Source organism: Temnothorax nylanderi, unplaced genomic scaffold (assembly GCF_030848795.1).
Source record: "Temnothorax nylanderi isolate EJ_2023f unplaced genomic scaffold, tnyl_v1.0 TNYL_tig0010_pilon, whole genome shotgun sequence".
In the NCBI taxonomy this organism is placed as follows: Eukaryota; Metazoa; Arthropoda; class Insecta; order Hymenoptera; family Formicidae; genus Temnothorax; species Temnothorax nylanderi.
The window spans coordinates 2373943-2401798 of record NW_027249072.1 but is presented as its reverse complement, the minus strand read 5'-3'; the positions used below and the strand labels follow the sequence as shown (position 1 = coordinate 2401798).

The 27856-nt window shown below is 40.0% G+C and overlaps 1 protein-coding gene across 2 annotated transcripts in view; it reads left to right on the top strand.

The window, feature by feature from the left end:
• Positions 1-10033: 10033 nt before the first annotated feature.
• Positions 10034-27856, top strand: part of LOC139787568 (nicotinic acetylcholine receptor alpha7 subunit) — a 194825-nt gene continuing 177002 nt past the window's right edge. The window contains exon 1 of one of the 2 annotated variants that reach the window (XM_071726751.1): positions 10034-11327. Coding sequence is in view for 1 of the 2 variants with exons in the window: in XM_071726750.1 (XP_071582851.1) it covers positions 11279-11327 (49 nt within the window). In the remaining variant the exon portion in view is untranslated. The remainder of the gene's footprint in view (positions 11328-27856) is intronic. The other variant, XM_071726750.1, reaches the window with a different exon arrangement.

Here is a 27856-nt window from a genome sequence, read left to right as displayed (position 1 = left end):
GATTATTTTATCTATGTTAAAAAAATAGTACGAGTATTGCTTATTGATAAGTTGCCAATTAAATTAATCGGAATTTTTTCGAACTTATAAGCATCTGCTCTCTATTTTTGCTAAATATCATTTACTGACTGTCAATATCTTTTAAGTGATAACAAAGTAATCAGAGATTGAATAATCAGGAATAATAAGTTATTTTTAATGAACAAAAGGATATATTTGACGTATATGTTCCAATAAATAGAAAGATTTATTTTTTCTTACTTTTCTTTCTTTTAGACAATCAATAATACATACGATTTTTTCTCAAAGCAATTACACTTATTACGAAAAAAGCTTATATATACGAAAAGAAAGCATCAATAAAAAATAGCTATTTAATTTAACTTTTGTTAAATTTTCAACAAAATTTGACTCATGACATGCCTTTTGTATAAATTAAATGTCCCAATTTTAATTAAAGATATTATTATACTTTTTTATATGCAAACAAAATCTTTTATTTTTGTATATAAATTGCCGTATATAAAATGCACAGCTGCGTTTTCTCATCAAATGTGACAGCTGTACTTAAAATTACATTTAGACAGAAAATTTAAATTACATCGCAATATATGAAAAATATCGAAGAAAGAATATGATTGAGCTTATAAAGCTGATAATTATTATAAAATCTCGTTTTATCGCGCAATTTTTGTATGGAATACACGATTTATAAAATAATTATGATGATAAATCAAGAGAGAAGAACTTGAACGTTTATCTTCAAATTATATTTTAAATGTATATAAGTATTCAGTGTAAGAACGAATTGGCATGGCACACAAGCGTGGAACGAAGAAAAATGGTGACATTATTCGACAAGATGCATCGCGGCGAGTTTGAGAATAATAACTTGCGATGGGCATGTGCGGGGCATGCGATCTTGTTGTCTATATAGTGTTATACACAGTCACGCGAAGACGCGCCATTATCTCCACGAGTTCTGCCCACGAGGGCACCATCCGTACATCGCGGCCTGCATCTCCGGGGGATGCACCTAGAGTTTCGGGCTAATCGGGAAGCAACGAGTTCGCAACGGATAGCTACAGCTTTCATTAAACTCTATTAACGCTAATTACAGAATAACTGAAGGCTAATTACAGAATAATTGTGGCACATAAATAAACACCTACACGAGCCTGCGGTGAGGATGGTTAATAAGTGAGTTAATTTGCGGACCGATGTAATATCGCGTTGCGGCCCAAAACACAAAATCTTACTTTAGCGGACGAGCCGCAATGCGATAATTTTTAATTACGCGGTTGGGCTTTGCGAGAAGTGCATTGCAATGAGCGGTGTACCTATATATACACGCGCGATAATTCGCGGAGAGGATAATACGATCGAGAAAAGTATTATCTAAATAATTTTGTGCTGTTTCGTAAACATTTTTATTTCAATGATTTGCGAACAAATCTGCGATTTAATATATCGGCGTATATCGTAGTAGAAATAAAGAGAGAGACATGGTGTATCTTCGATGCAACTTGACGATTACAAAGTACCGTGTATCAGTTGCATTTGTACTTCGTCGTTGCCTGGTATCAAAAGAAATGTACGGGCGTGGGAAGTTCGACACTCGATAAATCGACGGGGCTACCGGGCTCTTTTTACCAGTGGCTAACTACCGCGTTCTCCGTTAAGCGCGATCCCGAGTCGCGTAAAGTATCAGATTTCACCGCGACTATGAAGTCCGCGGCCCTGAGGAAAGTGCCCCGAGAGTTTTGCAACTCTTATCGCGGCCGTGCAATATCGCCGGGGTATATATTACCGAATTTCCATATCGACCTCCCGCGATCGTACAGGGCTACGTCGACCCGGGTTTTTATAACCGGCCGTAACTCAAAGCCGTGCATTATCAACCCTACGAGACATCTGGTCATCACCCAGCGAGCCCGTAATATACGTATAGTAATCCTTCGATAAAGCGCAACGGGAAGCACGCTCCCGAATGTTCGCAAACAATGGAGCACCGGTAAATTTAATGTCACAGGCGTATGTATCTCGTTTCGCCTCGCACAATAATTAATCCTTCACAGTGAATGAAAGAAGAGTGTATTTTAATTGTGTCTTTTATGGTTCGCTGTTGTTTTGGGATTGTTAGTAATTTATAACGATACCTCGAGGCCATTTTCAACTTGTTTAATACAAGTCAATGTAAAGTCAACGCAACTTTTGCAATTCATGTCTCTTCTAGATTTTGAGAAAATTTGTACATGCGTGATAAAATCAAGAAACATAACTTTCTATATGTGTCTGATCATAAATCTAACTATTTCTTCCAATCTATTTGTAATATTAAAATGCGTTGAGAAAATGGACGTAAAAGATAGAGGCATTGCTTGTAATATTTTTAAATTGTATGACTTTGTCAATATTTTTATTTTTGTAAATTTATTAAGTGTCATAAACTGAGATTATTTTGTGAAAGGCTAAGTAATTTTATAATACGTTCGTCATTTTAAAGAAGTAAAATACGATAAAGACGTCGAATGAAAAGATAAAAAATAATTATATATCTTGTGAGTACCGACTACAAATTATATACATTAATTCGTGATTAATTACTTAATCTCAACGATTACTCTAGTCATAAACGTCACTTAATAATCAACTGTCAAAGTTATTTAAAAAATAATTGATCACTGGCGTCGTCCGAGGAGCATGAAGGGAACGTCGATTTAGCAACGGAATATTGTTAATAACAAACTTTCCGACAGGGACATATATTCGCCAACAAAATTGATAACTTGGACATAATTACGAAGCGCGATCAGATTTCACGTGCTAACGAACATTGCGAGTTTTCCAAGTTTTAATAAGTTACGTACTTTCCTTACCTATGCGATGTAAAATGAGATTTTTCGATACGGGTGGTACGTGCAAAACGAGGGATATCAAAAATACGCGTCCCCGCTCCATTACCTCGCTGATAAATGCTAATACGTATCGTATCGCATAATAAATGTTTCCGTTGGTTCTCATAAATTTCGAATAATTCTCTGACCCTCTTATTTCAACGATAAAGAATCGTTCTAAGTATCGTTTACGATATTAGTCTGCTCTTTCCCTTAATCTTCTGGCTAAAACCAACCATGGAACTCGATCTAACTTTTATCTTATTCTTACGAAAATTTAGGCGGGGTCTTTGTATAAATAAAAAAAAAAAAAAAGCTAAACGATATGGTTTTAATCAATCAGAGTTAAATTTTGAAAAGCCTATCATTATTTGTGTAAAAATGGCACGATTATTGTATCTGATGATCGTTATTCTACATTATTTCGGAGTTGGTGGGTTTTTTTATTTCCCCGATTTCGGCGCTTTCCAGGCACATCTCGTTGTTGCAGAGTTATTACACGCGCGATACATGTAACTGCATCTCGTTGAAATGCTAAATAACAACCACGTAAATGTGGGCTAATTAAGCACGAATATTATTCCGTACGAGCGCTGTTCGATGAATTTCATATTCGCGTTGTGTTTTTCGTTATCGTTATTCCGCTTGACGGATTAATTACTGACAGCTCGTTGGATGTTCGCGAAAAAATTCTTACAGAATACTTTTTTTGTACACGTCTGTTGTTGCAATATCGCGCATAAAAATCCGCGATATTAAATTAATTGTTAATGTATCGAATGATGATCAACGTTATCGCGTAATAATTAATTGCGCAATAATTAACCGTTATTGGATGGCAGGATAAGAGACTCGAAAATATAATATATTAATAACAGCACTATAAGTAGGATTCGCGTTTCGTGCGTAGGCCGCAAAAGCTTATAAACATGTGCACTATTAAAATTTTGCTTTATTTCGTATAATAGATTGCTTTAATTAAATTCCGATATCAGGAACTGCCGCGATTGAAAATTTACCGCGATAAACGCGACGTCGAGATATACACTTCGGGAATTTTACCGATTCCGAAATTAACATTATAATTTTTGCTGAAACGTACTTAATAATAAATTTATGAGCCATCATTGTTTCATTCGATAGTAATAACCGTCGACGTGCCCCGGTTGTATTGCACGCGAATAGACGCGCGTCGCTCGGAGCTCGCGCCGTTGATAACACAGCCGTCGAAGCCTTTCGCGAAACCTTTTAGACCAGACGTTATTAAATTATGCTGACTTGACCCACATTCAAGTACGTGTCATTTCCTTTTTTACTTAATGCCTGCTTGTGAAACGTTCCGTCGGCGCTCGACTTTTAAGTGCAGCATCTTGCCGCGACGTTCCATCTTGAACTTCTGAAAAACGGGAGGTAACCGAAGTAAGCCCCGATCGACAGGAACGAAGGTAAAAACCGGCGGTGACCCGGATTTCCGGAGCGTTTTCGAACGGAAGAGAGACGCAAATTGAAAGGCACGAAATTTTGGCGCACCGAATTCAATTTAACATTTATTAATATGCAAGCGCGAAACTCTCACGCGGCGGCGGCGGCGCCAAACAAGAAGCTCCCTGATTTCCAGGAGTGGTCGTTTGACTTGAAAATAAGTCATTGTTAAGTCAAACGTTTTCGGAAATTGGATCACCCACATCTGAATTCCAGTTTGACGTATAACGAATCCGATTTCAATTTCTTCGCGCACGAAAGTACACATTAACTATCGGTAAACTTGCGACAACTCTCGGTTCAAGTCCTGCAAATCCCGCCTTGACGAGGACTCATCCGCGTCATTGGGGCGAGCGTCTTTCTCGAGGCGGAAGACGCCATTAATTGGAGGACGAGAGTTGCGAGAGGTAATTCAGGAAATGGGAGTTCCTTCCGGCGAGGCGCCCGCGCCGGTCGCGCGGCTGCCAAAGCACCGCGGATTGTTAAAACAAATCCTTTGTAGCGGGCGTGAGGTAATTCCGTTAATTGGACTCGGGGAAAGGAAGAGAGTGCAGGTGCGCAAACATCCCACCCTTGGCGCCCCATGGTGGACGTCGAAGCACAATCGCGCGCGAACCCGGCGCGGCGCGGCGCGGCGTCGACAAAGAAAGGTCGATTTTTATTTAGCGTTCGAGTAGTTCGTCACCGGGACGACCGGCGAAAACTCAAAGTAATGACGACAATTGAGAAGAGAGTGCTTCGACTGTAGCGGTTAAATAATAAGTCACTATGCACATTTTCGCTCGGTTCATCAAGAGGTCTCGTGACGGATATCAATCGCCTCCGAAGATGGGTCGTTAATTTTCTGATATAACAACGAAATAATAATTTATATTGGCAGAGCGTTAGGTGCAAACGACATTTTTATGAAAAAGCCTGATAAAGCTCGGTGAAGTTCAGTTCAAAATCAGTAAGTTTCATAACTTTAAAACATGAAGTTACTACGTCAGCAAGCAATTATTAAATAGCCTTGATTGATTAAACTTGCGATTTTCGAAACTTCGCAATCCCCCCGAAATGATAAATGACTTTACGTTATGCCATCCTTTTTCTTCCTTTCCGTCATTCTTTTCCGTACCCGATCTTGGATATAACTATCGATTTTATTGAAATTGGGATTGGAAGAGATAATCTATTACTTTCTTTTCATAATTAAACAAACGCTGATCCAATAGCAAAGCTAATTAGTAGAATTGACAATATTCGTCATAGAAGACTTTCTTTAAATTCCTATGTAAAAAGAAAAGTAAGAAGATGAATTGTTTAACAGTTAAAATTTGAAGATGTAGGACATTTAATACATTTCCGTAATAATTTGCTAATTATAATATTTTCGATATGACTTTAACTTAAGCGAGCGAGCATCGTCTATCCGCTTACTGCAAATCCTTCGAACGTACGCGCTTCGTAGTTCATAAAGTCGATTGTATGTAGTAATTTATCATCTGTCTGCAGGTAATCTAGCGATGAGCACGCAAAATACGCCTTTATTCGCGAAAACGACAATGATAAAATATCCGATACGGACTATCCTCAAATTTATGCAAACGTGTCTCACGAATGAATGACCTGCGAATATTTTATATAAGAGAGGCAGTTTATATAAGAGATCTTTTTCATTTATGCAAATTCCATCAATAAACTCTAGAGAGATTTCAATCAGGCTTCCGGCGGATTTATAATCATCATTGAAAGAAACGTCGACCGCGTTTGGCGGTCAGCGTTTTAATTTATCCGCTCGGAGATGAAAATAAATTTCTAGTCCTATGCGACGAGAGAAGGATTGTGAATAATTAATGCGTCCGCCAATCTCGTCGATCGTGCCCATTAGCTGATTTGATTGAATGGCTCCTACGGCTCCTAACAGACGCCGAGCTTGAAAGTATTCCAAAATTCGCGCAGGATATCCGCTCAGATCGCGGATAGCAAATCGGCGACGAGCCAACGTGAGATTCGTGAGATGCGATCTTTTTCGTTCAAGGGTCCTCACTCTTGATATATCGTATTTGGCGTTAATTAGCGTCTCATCGCGATACAGATCTCGCGTGTCACTCATATCTCAAGCGACGACGGAGTGGGTAACAACGATAATCGATAATATTGATATAACGTCGCGCCAATAATCGCCAATCGCTCACCGGCGGCCAAGAAATAACGTTGGAACGCCGCGGTTGACGACGTTCATGCTATTACTGAACCGTGTCAGGTAACGTACACCAGGGATACACAATAGCCGCCCGTGAGTTACGCCATTATCGAATACTGCGGAATAATCTGCACGTAATGCGGATATATACCGGATATTTAGAAAATGTTGAATATTTACAACTTTCTGTCGCGTAACGCGATAAGAAAGTTTGTCACGCGCTTCGATTTAGTGAAGCACGTGTCCGAGAAGACCTCCGACCTTTGTTAACTTAAATTCACTGACTCGTTGGACTAAAGTTGGCTTGCGCGCCGTTTTTAGAGCAAAGAAGTCCGATATTATGTAAATTTTAATTTCTGAACACTGATTGGTTTTTCGATAAAAGTTCAGAAACAAAGTAATTATTCATGAATTGTACGATAGTTTTGCTTCGTAATTTTTGTCGGTAGTAACGGTTTTCCACCTGTGTATACTTTTAGTTAACAATGTATTTTCATAGAATTGAAAATATATTCGCTAAATTTTTGAAATATTATATATCATAAATACTGAAATGTCGATAGACATAATTATGATTCTACGACTCATTGTCAGAGTCAGACCATAGAAAATAATACTCCGTCCGATTCGGCGCCAATCAGCGGCGAAATAAAGAAAAATATGCATTGAAAGGCGGAAAAGTTTACGTCGCTTTTTTTGTAGTCGATCGGGCAAACTCGGGCTTACATTGATTATTCTTCGCGATTGGACAGCGTCAAATAAGTTGGATTGAAAAATGTAAGGGATCGCTGAGGCGGAAACGGAACAGACAATCAGAATCGGAAGCGCGAGTAGATGTCGAAGAATGTCGGAGCATCGTGGTGGAAACTACCCAAGAAACGTTGGAACTTTGACGCCAGCGGAGTGTATAAACTCGCGACTATTACCAGCGGTATAGCGGAGAAATCGCAAAGACGGAATGTCCGGATGCCAGTGATGCAAACGTAAATATAGCGCGCCCAATGCGTCTATCAGGGTTATCAGCGTCGGTACGTTATAGAATCGGATTTCAACGTTGAAATTTCTTTCGGAATATTTCAAAGTTTTGCCGGAAGATGATAAAACTCAGTCTGATAACGTGTTAATGTAGAATGTTTTTGTCGCATTAAATTTTATGATTGTAGCATCTTCAATCACACATTTATGAAATGTCGAATCGTCTATATTTTTTAAATTGCAAATGATTGTGAAAAAATTCTTTTCGCAGACTAAATTTCAGTGGTGTAATTACACGAAGAAACTCCATTTCATCTATAATTTCATCTAATTTCCTAATTTACTAACTTTTACCTCTTCGTAATTTTAATCCTTTGCAGTTCTATGTTAACTTGGATATGACAATACGTTGCCTATCGCATGATTCTTCAAGTATTTAAATCTGTATGCGATTATAATCGGCAAATTATATTTTTGGGATCTCCATAAATTCCTTCAAGTAATAAAAATCCCTTGATTCACGTTAGACTAGCCGATCAGATGAAACTGAGGACGAAATACTTGATATTTGCTCATTTACTAGAAATTTGGACGGCAAAGAGTTAATTTAAAGAAATTTGATGCTAAATATTTCTGGATAATACAACGGGTAACGATCTACAGAAATGTTCTCTAAAACAAATCGACAATATATTCATGTTTAGATTTTCGTTTAATCATGATTAAGACTAAGCATAAGTAACATAGGATAGCTAGCTTATCTCTGAAGGAAGCGCAAGACTGTTTCAATTGTAGTTTGATTCAGGAATTCGCTTGTACGATGATACGCGGCGTCGGATTAGAATGCCGTCGTTGTACGATTATCTTCCCCCCGTCGTCATTATCGTTCGACACACACGAGCATGTGAGGGAACGCGCGACACGGAAGAGCGGAGCGCAATGTCGAGATGGAGAAAAGGCAGCACAAAGGAGAATCGGGCCATCGGAGCGTTAACCTCCGTCCAGATGATCCCTTTTTCTAACTGGAAGAAAAAGCGCGGACCCTCACGTTGAGATATTTTATTTGCTTCAGAAGAATTGCTAGCAAACGTAGATTGGAATGTTTCATGGCGCCTCATTTAGGCTACGCGGTCAGCGCTTTTAACGATTGCGCCTTTCTCTGTGTTTTCCTTTGTTCTCCAAGTGTGTACGGTTATTTAAAAGAAATTAACTTTATCTTACAATTATGTACCTTTTCAATGTTTATTCTAGCTCCCTGCACCAGCCAAATTAAAAAAAAACCCTAATTGTATTAAATTTCTTTTTTTCGATATGATTTTGGTGCGCCTCGTCGTATGTAGATATGCCGCATCGCGATTCGATAGTCGTATATCACGTATTTCGGACAGTAGCACACAAGCGCGTCGTTTTCCCGAACGTGCCAAAATACTACACACGATAAACGGCCAGTGTTTCATTTCTCTTCCGTCTATAAAGTATCTAGTTGGCGCCCGCTCGTTTCAAATGCGAGCTGAATGAAGTATACACAATCAGGCATATCCTGTTGTCTTTAATCCAATATCAAAATATTGGCGGTTACGATTCTGAATAAGGTCCGCCCTAACTAGCTGGCAGCTGCTGTTGTTTTATTTCGACGTATTTGCCTCTACTTCATCCGATGGGAGAAAAGGAGAACATCCCTTGGTCGATCCGGACCGAAGCAGTATCCTCCCGCATACGGGCTTCTGTTGACTGAAGTGACTTAAGTCAACGCCGCCCACGGTCTGGCACGCGGCCTCCAGCGCGCGCCAAGACGAAGAGGGATGTACCGTGCGAGGGGATGAGAGATATATGGAGGACGTCATCGGGGGGATGTGGATCCGTACGAGCGACGGAGACGGTGGGCTGCCGGTGATGGAGTGCGAGGTGGCGAGGCCTGAAGGATGAGGTGCGACGACGACGGAACGAGCGGAACTGCGAGAGAGACGCGGCAGAGCGAGTGGCGGCGGCGAAGGGTTCAAGTATAAGGATACCGAGGCATGCGCCGTCCTATCATATTGATCTCGCCATAGTAACGATTCTCTCTTCTCCGGCGATGCCGGGATGCACTATAGCCGCGGGAGGAAGAGGGATGCCGAGAGAGCGAGGAGCCGAGCGGGAGGGTTCGCGGAGGAGAGGGCGGGAGAAAGAGAGAGAGAGGGAAGAGAGGGCAGGCAGGTCGTACCGCATGGTGTACCACGCCACCCCACGATGCGCGGATGTGGGCCGCTGAGGGTTGAACGCGAGGGAGAGAGCGTGGGATGAAGCGCCGATGGGATGAAGAGAAAGGGGGTTACCGAGGCGGTCGGTAGAGGGGGGAGAAGGTATATGTGACGAGAACAAGAGCGAGAAGGAAGAAGATGGACGGAGAGAGAGTGGGAAAGTGAAGAGACAGCGTCGGTGATCGAGGTAGAACGATACGGGGTGGAAGGGGGTGCAGAATGATGGAGAGGGGTGGGATCTAGACGCGCACGGCGACTAGCAGGTGTACATGCTGAACTAGACAAAGAAGATGGAAGCGAGAGAGGAAAAAAGACAGACAGAGAAAGAGAGAGAGAGAGAGATAGAGAGACAGGCCGAAAGGGAGAAAGAGAAAACGCGAAGACGGCGATATCGCGAGCAACCGAGACAGGGAAGGTGGTGAACGGTGGCGGTAGAGGCTACCACAGAGCTAGCGCCAAAGCGGGTTGAAGCGGCAGTACCGCGCGGCGCTGCAGCTAAATGAGAATCAGTCCAGCGTTGTTCGCCGGCGAGGCCGCACCTGACAACCCCCCATTGACGGGAGAGAGTGATACAGTAGGCTCCGCGACCGAGATTTAGAAAGAGTCTGTCCGACGTACGCTTATCCGTAGCAGAAGGGAGAGACGTCAGGGATGTTCTCGCGGTGCTGCCGGTCGCACGCGTACCGAGACCCGCAGTACCGAGAGTGAACCACTCTCCTCCCCCGTCGTTCACCCTGACCCGATGCTGCGGCAGCCGAGCGAACGCGGGAAGCCCGACGTACGGGACGTACCGATGATCGGACTGCGGATGCGTCCCTAAGCCCATTTTCTACGCACACATACACACAGAGCCACGCGAGAGATCTGCATCAAGTCTCCAGTGATCCCCAGTTGCGATCGCTGGCGATCGAGGCTCGACCGATATCCCTTGCTCGGCTGCTCGTGACCGACGTCGTGTCTGTCGAGAACTGTTCGCGAGATCGGAGTAAGAGAGGGCCCCCGAGGTGGTAAACGGGATCCGCAGGCGAATCCAAATCGGAAGAGATGTCCGCGCTGCCCGACGATGCCGCGTTGTGGTGCAGGCTGTCCAGGCCATAGTGCACGCAGGTTGTGCCATCCTGTACGGGATAGCGGCGTGCGACAGTACCGGGACATCGCTGCGTGGAGGCGGTCACGTGCCCCCGACGGAGCTAGGACGATGCACCTGGCGAGCCCGGTGCAGGCGCGACCGGGCGAGCCCTGAGGATTCACGATCGCTCCGTTCCCATCGCGCCGAGCGGCTCGCCGCCGGGGGACAGCTGATCTTCCGGGCGGTTCAGGTCGAGGTTCGTCCTCGCTCGACGCCGCCTGGCAGCCACGTGCGAGGACGAGCGGACGAGCGGCGGTGAGGCGGCGGTGGCGGGGAGGGAAGTGGAGAAAATCGGCAACGTGGAGGAGGTGGTGCACGGCCGGGCGGTCATCGAGGAAGCAGCTACGTTCCGGCACCCCCTCGAACAAACATGAGACGTTCGTGGACGCTTGTCGCGGCGATAGCCCTGGCTGCATCGGGTGAGTGACTCCACTTTCAGGAGAGTGTCTCTGCCATTAGTCCGACAATGTCCGTCCACATGAACCTTGATTGCGACGTGAACTCGTCCGCCGTACGTCTCGCTTAACCATCGGCCCGGCTCTCCTCATCCGTCAGGACGTTTCTTCGAGTTTTCACTGTGTCCCACTCCCACTCGTCCCTTCCACAAGTGTCCGTCGACGTCACGCGTCACTCGTTGCTCCGAGCTTCCATCTTTCTTTCTTTCCGACGCTGCGAACGTACGAAGCCGCAAAAACGATGTATTTCACATATTTCATAGGTATTACATCGATCTGTTCCCCTTTAGCATCGTTCTGGCGAATAATTAAAATCATCGCTGGACGGCTGACTAGTTTGAATAATAGCCAGTGGCGTCGACGTTTTTTTCGTCGATTGGTAATATCATGGCAATTCGTTTCTATCACGCGATCTCTCGTTTTACGATTCGTTGATATTGATGCATGAAGACTCGTTGAGCTTGCGATTGAAAATATATCAATACTATAATTCGGATCGGTAAATTTTGATTCTAATGCAAATCGACAGTTTCGATCAGAAGTTCACTGCTCTCTAGAATTTTATGTATCTTCACGATCTTAGTTATATATGCGAAAGCGTGGAAGATCGGCCGACTTGTCGAGTATACGTGAAATTCTTCAAGTTTGAAGTTTCCCATTTCGCGCGAATCCTGATTGCTATTAATCATCTGTTCGTACCAGTTTCATTTTCGGAATTCGCGCGAGGCTTCTATTCGTAAACAGATAAATTTCTTCAAGTTTGCTCGAAGGAATTGCTATATCAGCAAGTTTTGTTTATACGAGTGCACTCTTGCTATGATTCTTCATCCCGTTCCTCTCGTTCGAATCAGATCTCGAATTTCTTTAACATTATTTTCCAGATGACGAGAGAACGATTCACTTGAGCTAGGAAAATCTCTTCAATTTCGTTGTTTATATACGAGAGATACTTTTCCATTTCGCGATGATCTCCGTTATTCGTTCGCCCCGAAACTCAGATTCGCACTTCGTTTCCGAAATGTCGCGCCGGGCGGTTAAATATCACGGTTGCCGGCCCCGAAAGAGGGCGAGTTTCGCTTTCCGGGCGTGGATGTTGATCGCGATCCTTCATCTCTTCGACGTCGCTCTCTCACTTCCGGGATCGGCGCGAGCGATCCTCGTCGAGTTTTCGAGCTTTGAATGGAGCGGGCACAGATGTAGAGCGCTCGCAATCCCGGGAGGAGAAACAGGGCGGAGGAGGGGAGGCAGGGGTGACAAAGGGGGGTTGGGGAGGGAGGGAGGATGGACGCAGCGTTTCAATATTGACGTCAACCCGCGACGCTTCCAGAGCGACGCGATGTCTCGCGCCTCGTTAGCGGCACGTTGATGCCGCCAGCTGGAAGTCAAAACGCGCGCGCGTGTGTCGCGTCGCGCGCCAAATCGGCATCGCACAAATATTTGCGCGTTGCGCCAATCGTGTTTTTATTTCGTTGAATCGGAGCCCGCGATCGCGTTATCTTTGACGTGCCTTCGCGTCGCGTCGCCTTCGCCTCCACGTCGTCTTTCGAAATGGAAGAATAGCACGGATCGTTATTCGCGGATGAATCTCGGAAATGTGGAATGTACAGCTTTTAAAATTAACCAAACAAATGTAAACTGTCCACTGTTGTGTGACGATACATTATTATACAGAAGATTCACATCCTTTTTTTTATCTTCTCTTTCAATATAATCTTTCCAAATAAATTGTATCGTTTAAAAAAAGTAGAAAACGATACACGTATAGTTGCAAAAGCATTCCGACTCTTCAGAAATACTAATAATGAGATACATATTCCGAACTGACAATTTCCTTTTTTTTTTTTTTTTTTTTTTGAAAATATTGTAGAATTTAAGCATTTGGTTCAACAACCTCTTCATTTAAAAATAATCTCTGGATCTCTTTCAGTTTTAAATTTATTACGATCGTGTCGTTCGAAGTAGTAGTAATAAATTTGAGCGGAATATAAATTGCTGCTTCCTCCCGTTCCGCGTTGTGAAACGTTAATTAATTGCAACGTGCCTGTTAAAAATAATAATCGTTCAATTCTGCGTTCCGCATTCAATCGCGCTCGCGATGCCGCGAATATTTTTACGTACGAAAACAACACGAAAATTCCATTATGAATGTCCGTCGCGCGTGTTGATCGAGACCGAATGGAAACATTCCCGTGCTGCAGTCGCGGCACGTCAAAAGCTGTCTCCACCTGCACTACCAAATTGTGCATGTTAGCCCCGTGTAAAATGTAAATTAGGAAGTTACCCACCTCGTCCACGCGTGTCCGGGGATCGTTCTGTCATGACGTATCGTGTTGATTAATTAGCATCCCACCGCCGGCTGGCAACGTAGTTGGCCGTGCTGGTGCAACCGGCGCCGTTGCAGACGTCGCCTCGTCGGAATGGAAAATGGTTGCAAAAATCGTAGTCACTCCACGCCGCAAGAAAGCACGGGAAGTGTTCTTCTCTCCAAGTGATTAATGCGTGCTTTCGTCTGGTCGATCGATTGCTACTCCGAGAAAAATCTGCGGATGTTAAACGAGACGTCTTTGTACGCGACACGAAAACTTTTTTCGGTGGAAGTTTAACGGAAATTGTTTCAAATTAATTAAAATATCAATTTTATCGGCTGACTTAATATTTATCAAATCTTTGCGATTTTTTAAAATTTGTTTTTGTAAAAAAATATATTGGAACGATTGGTGAGATTCAAATTCAAGAGGTTCCTCGACGCAATGCGTTGATTAATTAGAGTCCTATGCTACGAACCATTCGTTCATCTTCGTCGTTTTGACAGACAACTACATTATATGCAGGCTCAGTCATTTATCTCGAATATTTTAAATATTTTCGCAGGATATTCATTGTTTTCGAATAATAGATTTTGTATTGCTGCATGTGGGATATAAAAATCTTTTTCGTCATTTTTTCGTGTCTTTGTTGAGTGCGTACATGAATGTATCTGAAAGTTTATTCTTGGTTTGAAAGTTTATTTTCGTTTATTTTGTTTGAAAGTTTATTTTTTGAAAAAATATATATTCTAGGAAATGAAAAAAATGCTCGACTTTTTAAAAAAACCTGTAATTATATAGCATTTATTCGATCTACGTATTGATTTCTACAAAAATGATAAAGACTTTCAGATCTATAATTATTCAATGATAGACAGTTATAATAGTGCAAAATTAAAAGTTTTAGAAATTGACCTAAAAATTGATTCATTTACTGTACATATTTCCGATCCACTTTCTGGACTCTGAGAATTATCAATTTTTATAATTTGAGATATATAATTATCTCCGGGAATAAACCTGGTCAAAAGGAGATTTAATAAATAAAGGAAAGAAACATATAATGGCATGAATCAAACTGATATTGAATCTGAATCTCTTTATAAATTTCTAATGTTACAAACGTAATATATTTTATTATTTCTTTCATTCTATAAAAAGATAAATTACAAGATTCTGATGACACTGTGTCAATTAAAAACCTACGCTAGTTCATTCGTTTATCTTCGTTCATTCGGGGAACAATTACGCCTACTGAGGCTTCTGAGAATTGCTGACCTATCCACCCACGCGGCACCAGATCGTGCGTTCGTAGTAATCGTAGTAATATAGCAAATTGGAGGAAAGAATGGTGAGGAAGCATGAGACATCAAAATCTCTTGAGCTACTCATATAAATTCTTTAATAGCAACATTTTCTGTAATCATTTCCGTAATATTCCCATTGTATCATTCCTCATTACATCTATTTTCTGAAATATTTTTGAGACATGATTACGACTCGACCAAGCTGAAAGAACATCACGCGAAGATAGTGTTTTAGAATACGCAATTATTAAAGACGAATTTTTTTTCGAGAAACACCGAGATTCGTCAGGCGAAGTGAATTCCTCCGCAGGGATTTTCCTCGAACGGACTTTCAAGAATGTCTAAAATTTTCAAGCAACAGCACGGTTTCCCACAGAGCTTCTTAGAGCGGATTACACAAAAATCTCGGAATTACCGGCAAAGTCCAGAAGTTAAAAATAACATAGACAAAAACTTTCGGGATTATTCTGTCTGTATCTGGCAATCTTTCCGTACGGAACACGTGAACGGTGTAATAATTACAGACTGTTACAAGGTAAAAGTGGTATCGTGAAAGTGAAAGGATAAATATGCACACTAATTAATTGCACTTCCCTTTAACGGATAGACAGTACCTATAGAAATATTCGAGAATAATTAATTTATTAATTAATTTCAAACTTCTAGTCACAGATTCGTTTTCGGATACTTTGCACATGACATAAATGGAACAGCAGTATAGAAATAATGCCACTTTTCCGAGCGTGTTCGAATTGTTAATAATTGATGTTATTTCTTTACCGTCCAAAAATTATCGCACCTGCAACATTCTCTTTAAATTTGAACTCTGAACCTTTTTAGTTAGTTGAACGATGAAGAGCTAGCTTGAAGAAAATTGCATCAAAAACATTTTATATAAAATTAATCCTTAGAGTGTCAGTAATTCCGTCAGCAAATTATATTTTAAAAGTTCTACTTCTAGTCTTTGAATAATATCGTTTTCAAAAATTGCATGTTCTAAAACATTATCTACGCGTAATATTCTTTCAGCTTGTTCGAAACATAATTGTGTCTCAAAAATATTTCAGAAAATAGATTTTAAAAAATCAAATATATCAATCATGTGTGTGAGGAAACGTCCTGGACACCCTGTGTGTTAATTCACGTTACTTAGAAATAGTAAAATTTGTTATACTACACTCTTGGATAAAAAGCAAAGAGTATTATGACGAAATAGCTACCATATGTATCATACTGAATTTTTCCAAGTTGTCGAATAATCAACGGTGGACATATTCACGTCGCAAACCATTTTACCTTTTTCTCTGTACTTTCACTGCTCTACCTTTCTCTTTACCTTTCTATCTTATCCTTATTAATAATCCTACATATAAGAGTTTTGTAGTAAAATACTTGAAACATTCTCTATGAAAGAAAATATATATTTATATTATATTTTATTATAATATAAATATAAATTGTAAATTATGCACGTAGAATATCTTCTAGACTAATTTTACTATAAATTCTATTTTTGTAATATTGAATTGTATAATTATATTAAGGTAATAAATCACAATACTTAAATTTCAAAAAGTGAATTTTATGATACAAAACATGGGTTAATTAAAAAATACCCGACAAAATGCATTTATACTGTTATTAATTGTGTATAAGATATTTATAAAACAAATTTCTACAATGTAATGAGAGAGTTAAGTAGCTAAAAGAGATTCCTATAAATATATAACCGAAAATATTTGATTAGTAAGTTAACTAATATAATAAGTCTACATATAAACTAATAATAAAACTGTATCGGTCTCGAAACTGTATCGGTCACAAGTGGTATTATTAATTTCTTCTCTTCCTGCTCGAACAAACTTCTATTCATCGAATTAATAATTGCCGACATCTTTTAAGCATTTCTGAGATGTTACAAGTTATCGCGAATAAATGTTAGATACAACCCCAGAGCGCATTTAATAAAGCATTACGGGCAGATGTTTATTGGAAACTTTTTCCGTTTACTCTCTCGACTCCCTCAATACATTGTAAAGAAACTTGACTGTATACTTGAGAGACATATAAAGACGCTGTATACATCTAATTCGTTCTTGAGAAAAATTCGTTAGAGATTCTTTTTATACTGTTACGATCGTAACAGGACCCATGCGAATCGGGCGCATCGCGACATTCAATCGGGTGACTCACGTGTCGTTCGCCGCATCGTCTCGTGTCACAGTAGCCTCCAGACAAATCTAGGGATGCTTAAAATTCACAAAACACCCATATTTTTAATATAAATATCGAGTATAAGAAGTATCGATACTCTACTTCCATACCTTCTAATTTTATTTTCAAATATATTAATGTCATTACATATTGTTAGCACTGTGTTTTGCTACTTAATATTCTATCTCTAATGTCGTCGGATAAGAATTCATACTATCTGACGCTTGTTCCAAGAGTTCCAAGAGTATCAAGTGTCTCATCAATATCTATATGTTCCTAGAAAGTATCGAATCTCAAGTATAGTTCTAATACTTCCAGTTCGATATTGATACCTTTCAAGTACCACTGTGTAGACAGTGTAGCCCCCGGGGATTATGTAGGATATCTGAGATCTAGCAAGGCATCTTATTAGGTTGTTTGATCCAATCTAGAGTTGATTCTTCTTGAGCAACAAAAGTCGAGGAGATCATTATAATTTGTTCGACGTTTTCAACTTTCAATATTAAATAATCTAATCAAATATGTTCGTTCCCCAGAATTTTTATTCGAGAAGAGCCGATTCTAAATCAGTGAAGAAATGTACGAAAGGTGTCTTGTTAGCCTGAGAGGTTCCGTAACAAAAGATAGATATTCAAATATGTTTTATATATTTGAGAATAAAATAAATGCAGAAAATTTTTGGCATCATGAACTCATCAAGAGAGTGTCGATACTGCGACACACTGGCCAAGCAGCATAAAGCATCCCTAGATGTCCCATGCCGTGCGACCTGCAGCGGGGTGCACGCAGATGCGTGGGCGTGCGGACGTGTGGGTGTGCAGCGCCGGAGAGTTATCGAACGCGCAGCTGGCCGAGGAAGAGGACACTGCACGCTCGCACGTGCGCGCACGCACGCACGGCCGCACGCACTCGTCAACCCGCTTGCACACATACGCGCGCGTATCACGGAGGCGTCCGCCAGCAAAATCGGCCATCTCTCCCAAAACCCGCAATTATTGACAGGGAAATCGTACGTGTGTGTGCGCGCGCGAGACAGCCGTACCGATATCAATGCCAAGGATCTCGCGGAATCTCGATTCGCACCTCTAATTTGGGTAACGTAAAAGCTCTTACGAGATATTTCGCGGATTCGGAAAATGATTATCGCATAATTAAATTTTCTTGAAATCTGAAGTTTAACTTGCACGCGCGGGAATTGTGTAAAATCAGAGATAACGTATAATGTATATCCTTGCCCTCTTAAAGTTAACGTGACGTAGGAGGGAGATTTCGGTTTTACTTTAAATGCGTGTAACTTCGATTATATTCTGTAGCAATTTAATAATATGAATTGTAGTAATAACAGTAGGTAATAAATTACTTACGTCATTTACATTAGTTGCTCGCGGAATGCTAATGATAATGATTCGGCCGAATGAATATATTAATATGCTACAGTTCGTATAAATATGATCAACAATTTTAAACATAATATACACGTATGTATTAATTAAAGTTACACACTGTATTATTAGCTGAAACGTGAGTCTTGCAAATTGCTGTGAAATTTTTCAGTTTAAATTGGTTCCTTACAATTGAATCTATTTATTGGGACTGCATACACACAAATGTATTATGATTGTATTATTGCTGATTAAGAATGTATTCGAATTACGTAGTTCAGTAATTAATAATGCTAAAATTAAAATAAATGAATGGTTTTTACTGTCTTTCGGACCGGAGGAAAGAGTGAGTTACTTTACGACAAAGTCACTCGCTTAAACATTAGATATCTTCTTTTATCCCGTCGTAAGAAAGTCGCACGACGAGTTTGGGCGAGAATCCACGGCGACGAGTAAAAAATTTCCCGTAGAAAGTTTCGCGATGGAGATGGCCGGTTTCTAAACAGAGCGGACAACTTCTTCCCTTCCCCTCTCCGCTTCCCCCCCCCCGCCCTTTATCACTATCACCTTTCCGCTTCGTGAAATACCTTCGAATGTCTCTACCTCTCTACTTCTCTTCTCCTTTGCCTCACTCTCTCTTTCTCTCTGTCTGTCTCTGTCTTTCTCTCTCGACGAATTGCATGAGCGGACGCGCGATCTTATACGTAAATAAACGAAAACTGTGCCAAACGTTGCGAGTAGCCCCCGATGAAATCAGCCTCTATTAGCTACCTCAGTCTTTTTACGAGCGTGCCCGTCGCAGCCTGCGACGGAAACGCGGGGTGTCTGGCGTTGTCAATAATACACACGCCCGAAACTTGGCTCATTTTCTCTTTCTCACTCTGTCTCTCTCTGTCTCTCCGGTCCGGTGCCTGCCAATGAGAAAAAGGCGCAATTCGTTTGAGGACCGGACCGAGTACTGAGTGATATACTGGGACGAAGCCCTGATGAGCTATAAATATTGACAGAAATCGGAAGGTATGAAGATGAAAGATTGGAATTGAACTGTCCAAAGACCTTTGAATGTACAAATAAAAGGGTCAAAGGTCTAAGGGTCAAAGGTCTATGAAAGAACTTTGTAACGAATGATTCAAGAATTATATTCTAGCTTTTAATGACTAAGAAACTTTGTATATAGTGAATATTTATGATTATGACAACCGGAAACGTTATATGTATGTGTTTTAATGTGTTACATCATTGTGAGGAAATACGTTCGTATTTCGCCACTTGTGAAGAGAATCATTTGATATAATGAACACTGAATGATTTCAAGTGTCTGGTTTGTGCGCGCATCTACTACTTCTCGAGTATGATGCGACATGCAACTTATACTACTCGCAGGGATACAAAGAGGTATATAGGGAGACATGAAATAAGCTTCGTGAAATGAAGTAAAATTGCAAGATATGAAAATTGCAAAACGGCAAAGAGAGAGATTTTTAAAACAGAATTTTAATGTATTTTTTAAAAGAAAATAATACATATTTAGCTCGAGTATCTTGCGATGCTTAACGTTTTCATCGTGACATACTTTCGTAATCTCTTAATTCATATTAAAACTTAGCGTTAAATATAAATCATGTAATATTTCCAGCATCCAGCATCTCCAGCATCTTTAATATTTAATAAAAAGACACTTGAGCATGTAATTTTCGAAGCATCAAAAAGTGGCTAAGCCACATTAATATAATTATTTCTTTATAATAATACACTCTGTTACCGTTATTAGATTTGTTTAATATTTAACGATATTTTTATTTGAAGTAGAGATATGTAAATCTAAATTTTCACTTTACCTGTTTTCTCGTAAAATAGGGGATATTTAAGGGATTCTTTCCCTAGCCTTAACGATATATTCTCTAGTAGTAATCAATTCGCGGCAAGTAACGCCGAGAAACCTGACTTGCCTTAACTGCGAATCTCGTTTGCTATGCAACGGAACCTACAGACCGTCATTATCATATTACACGGGCGCATCCCGTGCATGTTCCGCACCACGCGACCATCCCCCAACGGAAGACGCGTCGGTAGACGAGGAAACGAGATTGGTCGACGGTAGCTTTCGCCATTTTCGCGCCTCGGTATCGTTAAATTCTCGAACAATGCTTTGTTGATGCTCGCGTTTACGATTCATCTTTCATTCCCTATAAACTTCTTGCATTCTGTCGCGGACGTTCTATACGACGAAATTAGGCATTATTCGTATAAAATCATTTTTCAATAAATATGTATTTTATTTATTTATTATTATTTACTTGGATATTTTATATCTTGAAAAAACCATTATTTTCGAATGATCTGTGATCTGTTCTTGTAATGCATCCTACATTTATTGTTTAGTTTGAAACAATTAATTCAAATGGAGAGTTACATTGTAATAATTTTTAATATTATTTATTTATTACCATAATTTGTCTCTTCTAACAATCAGTTGTTTTCACGATAAAGATAAAATAATTCAGATTAAAACTATATTACCTGAGTGTGTTCTATGTTGTATTAAAAAAAAATAATAATAAAGATTTGAATCGATATGATTCTCTTTCTCTCTCCCCTCACTCGTTCCTTTTCACTTTCTGTCTTTCCAGGTTGGTATTGTCACTGAGAATGTCTCGCGGCATTTATTGGCTTCGGATTAACAATGTTCTAAACTATTTCAGTCGACGTAACGCAGCGCGACTTGCTATTGTGTCTTACCGCGCGCAGTGCGATCTCGCTCCTCGTTTACCGGTAGAACTTTGCCGCTGACGACGACAATACTCTTGTCGTTGTCGTCGTCATCCCCTTCGCAAAACTGATATCAGGTGATTTCGATATCAGGGAATTCCTTCGCGAGTAAAACGCTCGAGAGATGTGTAACGTTATATCGTCAATTACGAGAAACGCTAGCTATATATTGAAAAAACATAAATAAAAAAAAAGAAAATTGTAAAATAAATCCAAAAATCAAACTAGCATGAGAATTGATACGTAAAATCTAATTAGGAAGATATGAGAACACTGACGTTAATTGACGACAATCGGTTCACTGCATTTCTGTTCTCTCTGTGTTTGCATTACAGCTACAACTATGATCAAAGAACAGACAGGCGTCTATCAATCAGAGTGCTAACGAACCGAACATGTTAGTGTAACTGATCTCAAATCGGGGCGAGGTGGTTTTTAAAAATGACCGTATCATAGACTGCGCATTGTAATCAATTGCCTGCGATAGCCGGGCTCTACAATTAGACACTGTTATACGACATCTTTGTGCAGCGGCACGCCAACGGCCGCTTGATTGGAGTTGTTGCCGAGACGGCAACAACCGAGAGTCTTAGACCGAATACCGTGGACGACTTTGACCGGATAATTGTGTGTGTCGTGCTTCCTAAATGGTCCTGTGTCGCGAGTTACGGGGTAAGCACACAGCGGGAAGGCTTAGCGCAGGAACGACTTTGGTGTTTGCGGCAAGTAATCTTGCCGGGCAAATTAGTGCTCGAGTTAATGATCTTTCGCGATCAAATCGTTAGAAGGGCCAAGGGGCGCCTATCCTTCTGCATCATTATTTATGTCGCCGGCGAGATTAACCGTGTGGCAATGGAGATTAGATTACTTTTGTGGGAATGGGGGATTTCTGTGTAGAGAAGTAGGTATAAGGATACTTATATATATATATATATATATATATATATATAGGGCCAAAGCACATAACATGGCGTAGCGATATACGACGGTCGTAGTCCCCGACCTGACAAATAAGGATACGCCAAAGCTTGTGCGTTATATTTACGTCCACGACTACGACTGTCATATGTGCTTTGGCCCTTATTCTAAAATGATTTCCGTACGGTTCGCGTAAAATGATTTACTTCATACGAGTCAGATTATCACACGTGGTTTTTCTGGAAAATAGAGATGTTGAAGATAGTAACAATGAGTAACATTTGTAAAATGTTTATCGACTTTTTTGACTAATTATTTCGTCACTTTAAGTGTGGCGCTTTAAAATCCAGATGATTTTCTTAGAAAATTACATTAAATAGCGATCCGATTATTTTATTATTTGTGATCAATACCCCCATAAAATTCATATTACAGCTTTGTTATAGCATAACAAATGTCTGCATTAAATTGTTCAAAAACAAAAATACGTAATCAATAAATGTACATTTTTTTAACTCTAATTTTTGCGTTCTGAAGAATTTATAATATTCTTCTATAAGGGAGTTGCAAGAAAGTTAATTGTTAATGCAGTTCGCGGTTGCGAACAGAGCTATCTTAATTTTTCACACTACAACGATAACAAGGACGCTTTAGCACTGATGATTGTCTAATACGTTTTATAAGAACATTCGATGCGTTACGAATTCATACAGAGTCGCGTTATAGCACCTCGGCGTAATCATCTGACTGTCTAATAACACGAACAGAAATAAATGCCAGACAGTTCGATCCGACAATTCTATTAAACAAGGACGGACCCCTATGAATAATCCATAGTCACCTTCTACCTCCATTTGTTGCAAAAAAAAGTATTCCCAATGCAAGATATTATTTATCCGAATGATATCGTCATTTGCTGGCTAATAACAGCATCGAGGAATATCTCTTTGAAATATCTCGAGAGATATCTGAAGTCTTTAGTGGTCTTGGCACCATCTTCGCTCGTTCAAAAATTGTCAAGAATATTAATTTTTTCAATATTAATACATTAGAGGTGTTTTCAAACATCGTATGTAAGAGCTTTTTAAATTATAATATTTACAAGAAAAATAAATAAAATAAATTTTCTCAGAAATGTACATTTTTACGAATATATGACATATGTCATACTTAATGTTATATTCGAGTAATGTATGACTCGTGCGTCACTTAAAATTCTGCGCTGGGAAATGGTATCCGGCAACTCCGGCATTTTATTCCAAACGAGAACGTAAAATTAGCCGTCGACCGGCGGACGACAGGTCTTTCTATTCTCGAGGCGTTCGCCAAAGTTTCACGTGAGAAGCGGTAATGGGAGCAATATAAGCAAACGGGGTTAGTCTCGGCGGGTTTCGGAAGAGGCTTTATCGTCGTTTAGACGATGCAACAGCTTGCAATTTAACGTCGCTGGATTTGCAGCTGGATCATCCGTGTATGGGTGCGCGATGCGAATACGATTATAGGCGTACACATGGTTGCGCATAGCACACAAGAGGGATCTTCCTCTCCCTTTCTTTCACTCAGGCTACATAAAAGCTGTACTGATATACCGGCGGTTACCGCGGTATTTATTCGTCGAGTGTCACATCCCGTCATTGTTCCTCTCGCCTCTCCCGTTATCGACGTTTTTGCACGCGCCTTTCCGCTAGAATGAATCTGAGACCCGTTATAACAGCCAAATTCTTTAGAGGACAAGGTAGGCTCGAGGAATGTACGATCGATAGCTTAGAATTTTGACGGAGATGAAAGATTTTTTTTTTTTTTCGAAAGACGCTGTCATTGTCCATCTTGCTAAAATCGATTCTTTATTACAGAATATGTGATTTTGCACGAGGTGTAAGCGCAATCCGACCAAATTAATTTTTTAAATTCTGCAAGAATATTCAAAAGCTATCCTAAGTTTTCTTAAATATTATCGAGTCTTCATGAGATATTATCTTTATTAGTATTACTAACGAAGCGAATAATGAGGGACCAAGTGCCATTGTCGGTTGGTACTTCATTATGATAATGGAGCCAACTTCTCCGTCAATCCTCCGAAGGCGTTAAGTAAGAGAAGATAAAAAAGAAGTAAACGCGGAATATATACACGTTATCTAGGCACCTCTGGCGCCGTCATTGATCGATGGACCACCGCTCCCCCGAGCGAGTAAATGATAAATAACTCATTTAGCAAGAAATATGGGCTCGCGCTTGATTCTTGCTAGCCCGGCCTCTCGGTTGCTATTGATAACCGGCGCGAGAGATGTGTGAATGGGTGCATGCGGGGGTTGAAGGGGGAGGAAGGTGGAAGCGGGGGGAAAAAGGGGTAGGTGGGCAAGAGTGGGCATCCATCGGCCGCCGTTCATCGACCGCCGCGCTCTCATACGAGAATTTAATTGTCAGCCATACGAAAGCGAACCGGTTATCGATTCTACGAGAACGTCTCTCTCTCTATCGGGCGAAACCGCCGAGTGGTTTGCACGTGTTGCGCCTGCATCTCCCTCCAGCTGCCGCCCTCTGGAATGTTCTCTCTCTTTCTTGCTTTCTCTCTCTTTCTCTCTCTGGTGTCAGCCCTACACTCGCACGCTATATCCATCGCGCTCGCTCTCTTTCCCCTTGGTCCTCTTTTTATCGGTTCTTCAAATTAAAATGCATCGTGGCATATTTAAGTTAATGCATTTATCTATATTCTTACGCGCAACTGGCGTACGAAATGCAATAAAATTATCCATATCAATTATTTCATGTGTGGGATCTCTTCCATTTCTAGCAGATCAACTGTTAATGGCGTTAATGGTGATAGAATCATTAAAGAATTTGAGATTGATTTTCCCTTAACGAGGGAACGTCCGGCAAATTTTTTTATTTATTCGTTCACAAATTTTTAATCCCCAACGTTTGATATTTTTGGAATTAACAATTAAGTTAAAATTAAGTTGCAAAACTCCGCTTGCAATTAAATGTAAAATAAAGTTGTATTTATTTCTCCCTGGGAAGCTTTATTAGTAAAAAATCCTTTGTCCTTAGTGGCGTATAAATTCAAAAACATTCTGATATAAGGGTCTTTGTCTTTATTACGTCCTAGAAATTCATTATTAACCGCTGGTCTGACAGAAGAGGAATATAAAGAATTCGGTAGAAAATATTTCTTGGCAGAGAAAAAGGAAAAAAATACTTGTCACGTATATGCGAGATAATGATTAAATATAATGATAATAAAATGATCATAAGCCTTCATATCATAGTGTTACATAATACTACATGTAACACATATTATAAAAATACACGTAATATATTTTTATTTATTATTTCTTACCGTTATTATTTTTCAAAATATATATTTTTTACATCATACATATTACTCTTGATAAATAGGTAATAATTATAGTGTAATAATAGCGAAAATATTTATTCGTTTTAATGCTTATAAATTTAGCCATATTGTTTATTCGAATTTTATCGCGCGTTGATGGTAATTTCACGCGGTTTATATAACCGAGGTATAGTGGCTAGATTAGTGCTCTTAAGGGATCTGTATTCTCAAATACACATATATAGATATACATACACACACATAATAAAATTCTCTCTCTTTTCTTTCCTATCCTTATTTCTCTATTTATTTTGCTGCCTTCTTGCTATTATGCGGTATTGTCGTTTTTCACGCGATCGCGAAAAAAGATATTTTAGATTAATATTTTTAAAGTTATCGAAAGTCTATTATCTCTATTATTAATAGTAAACGAAGCACTTACACGCTGTTAATAGATTTCTGACACCCTATTTGCTCTAGATCATTAAATTATTATTTAACTCTCTGTGTGATCCTTTTCAATTCTTCTGTCCTTATTCTAATTGTAAGTTTCCTTCTCAGACCCAGATACACAGAGAGAATTTTCTGTTAGAATTTACCGTGAAAATCATGGTAATTGTGGGACAACATGTATTACGAAGAATTTTATGCAAGCTATTTTGATTAATATCTCTATTACAGTAAAATATAAAATATGTTTAATTAATTTTGCTAAAATATATAGTAAAATTTCAATAATTTTTCAAAAATTACCAATCTGCTTGGTAATTTTTATTATGTAGTTTGTAAAATGTTTTTTGTATACTTCAAAAATTCCTATCGTTACCGATAATATTTTATTGGTTGCCAAGTTGTCCCAAGTTTGTAGTGAATTTAACGGTAAAATATAACAAAAAATTCTCTCCGTGTATTTTATTAATTCTTGCAAACCTGGAATATTGAGATTCCTCTGGTTATGCTAGAAATCACGTATCTATTTACACATTTTTTAAATTGATAATGTATATAATGTCTCCATCAAATAAAAATTGGTTGCAAGCGCGGATCCTGCTGATTTTATTTACGACTCATCGCTCGTTGCGTGACCTAGCTGTTCATATATTTTTCGAGATACGCGGAGATTATGAAGATTTTTTCATCAGAATTTTTCGAAGACTGATAACCCGACGAGCGGTATTATGTAAAGCGATTATAATCTTCGCTTTTTTATACCACCTATATACCCGCTGGATATACTCCGCCGCGCCGCCGCGCCGTCGCAAGGCCGAAAAAAAGTAATACGCGAAGAATGAGGTCAACGCAGAATTCAAAAAAAGCTTACTGCAGCACCGCGTCGATAAAACGTAACCATTTCTCCGCCGCTCATTTAACCCTTTCCAATATAATTATATGCGTAATGTCGAAGGAACCCATTATGTAGGATTTATCGGAATAAATATCGATGTGTCTGACATGAAGGATGATTTACAGCGGAATCTGGTTACCGGGGAACTTGATCGAAGTTCTAATTGAGTTTGTTGCTGCTGAAATTATGCCACATCGAATTGTCTACGTCAAATTGAAGTATCTTGTATCCTTGCTTTGGATGAAATCGGAGCGAGGAGTCTTGTAACTCCTCCATCGCGCCTTCTGGCAGACAGCAATTATCTGACAGAAGCTCGAAACTCGTCATGAACCAAAGAAATATGTAGTCTCGCGACATGGATTTACTCTAACTTTTCCACTTGTTCTAATTTATTAAATCACGTAGAAAAATAAATGTACAATAGATCCATTGGGAAGGCAACGGAAATTAAACGTGGAAGACCGATGGACTTGTAAATTCACTTGAATAATACGCTACAATCGTAACGTCGAAACAGACGTAGAACGTCCTGCGGATATAACTACATTAATATCATAATACGGAATTTTTCTTCTTCGTATAACTTCCTAGCGTAGAACGGAGACGTGGGATAGATGTGTCTAAAGTTTTAATGTATACAGTTATACTCTCTCTCTCTCTCTCTCTCTCTCTCTCTCTCTCTCTCTCTCTTCATAGAGAGCTCCCCAACTCGGGAGAAGGAGAGAGAAAGGGAGAAAACAAATTACGTTGGATTCGTGTGAGACGAGAGATCGATGATGCGCGGTTTTCGCGCATCGCGCTGAAGCGCGACGATGAAAGGAAGAAGGATAACGAGAGCGCAGAAAACTTGCAGCTATTCCCGTCTCCAGGAGTGTCAGCGTCGCGTCGACGACGGCGGCGGCAGCGGCGATAGCCACG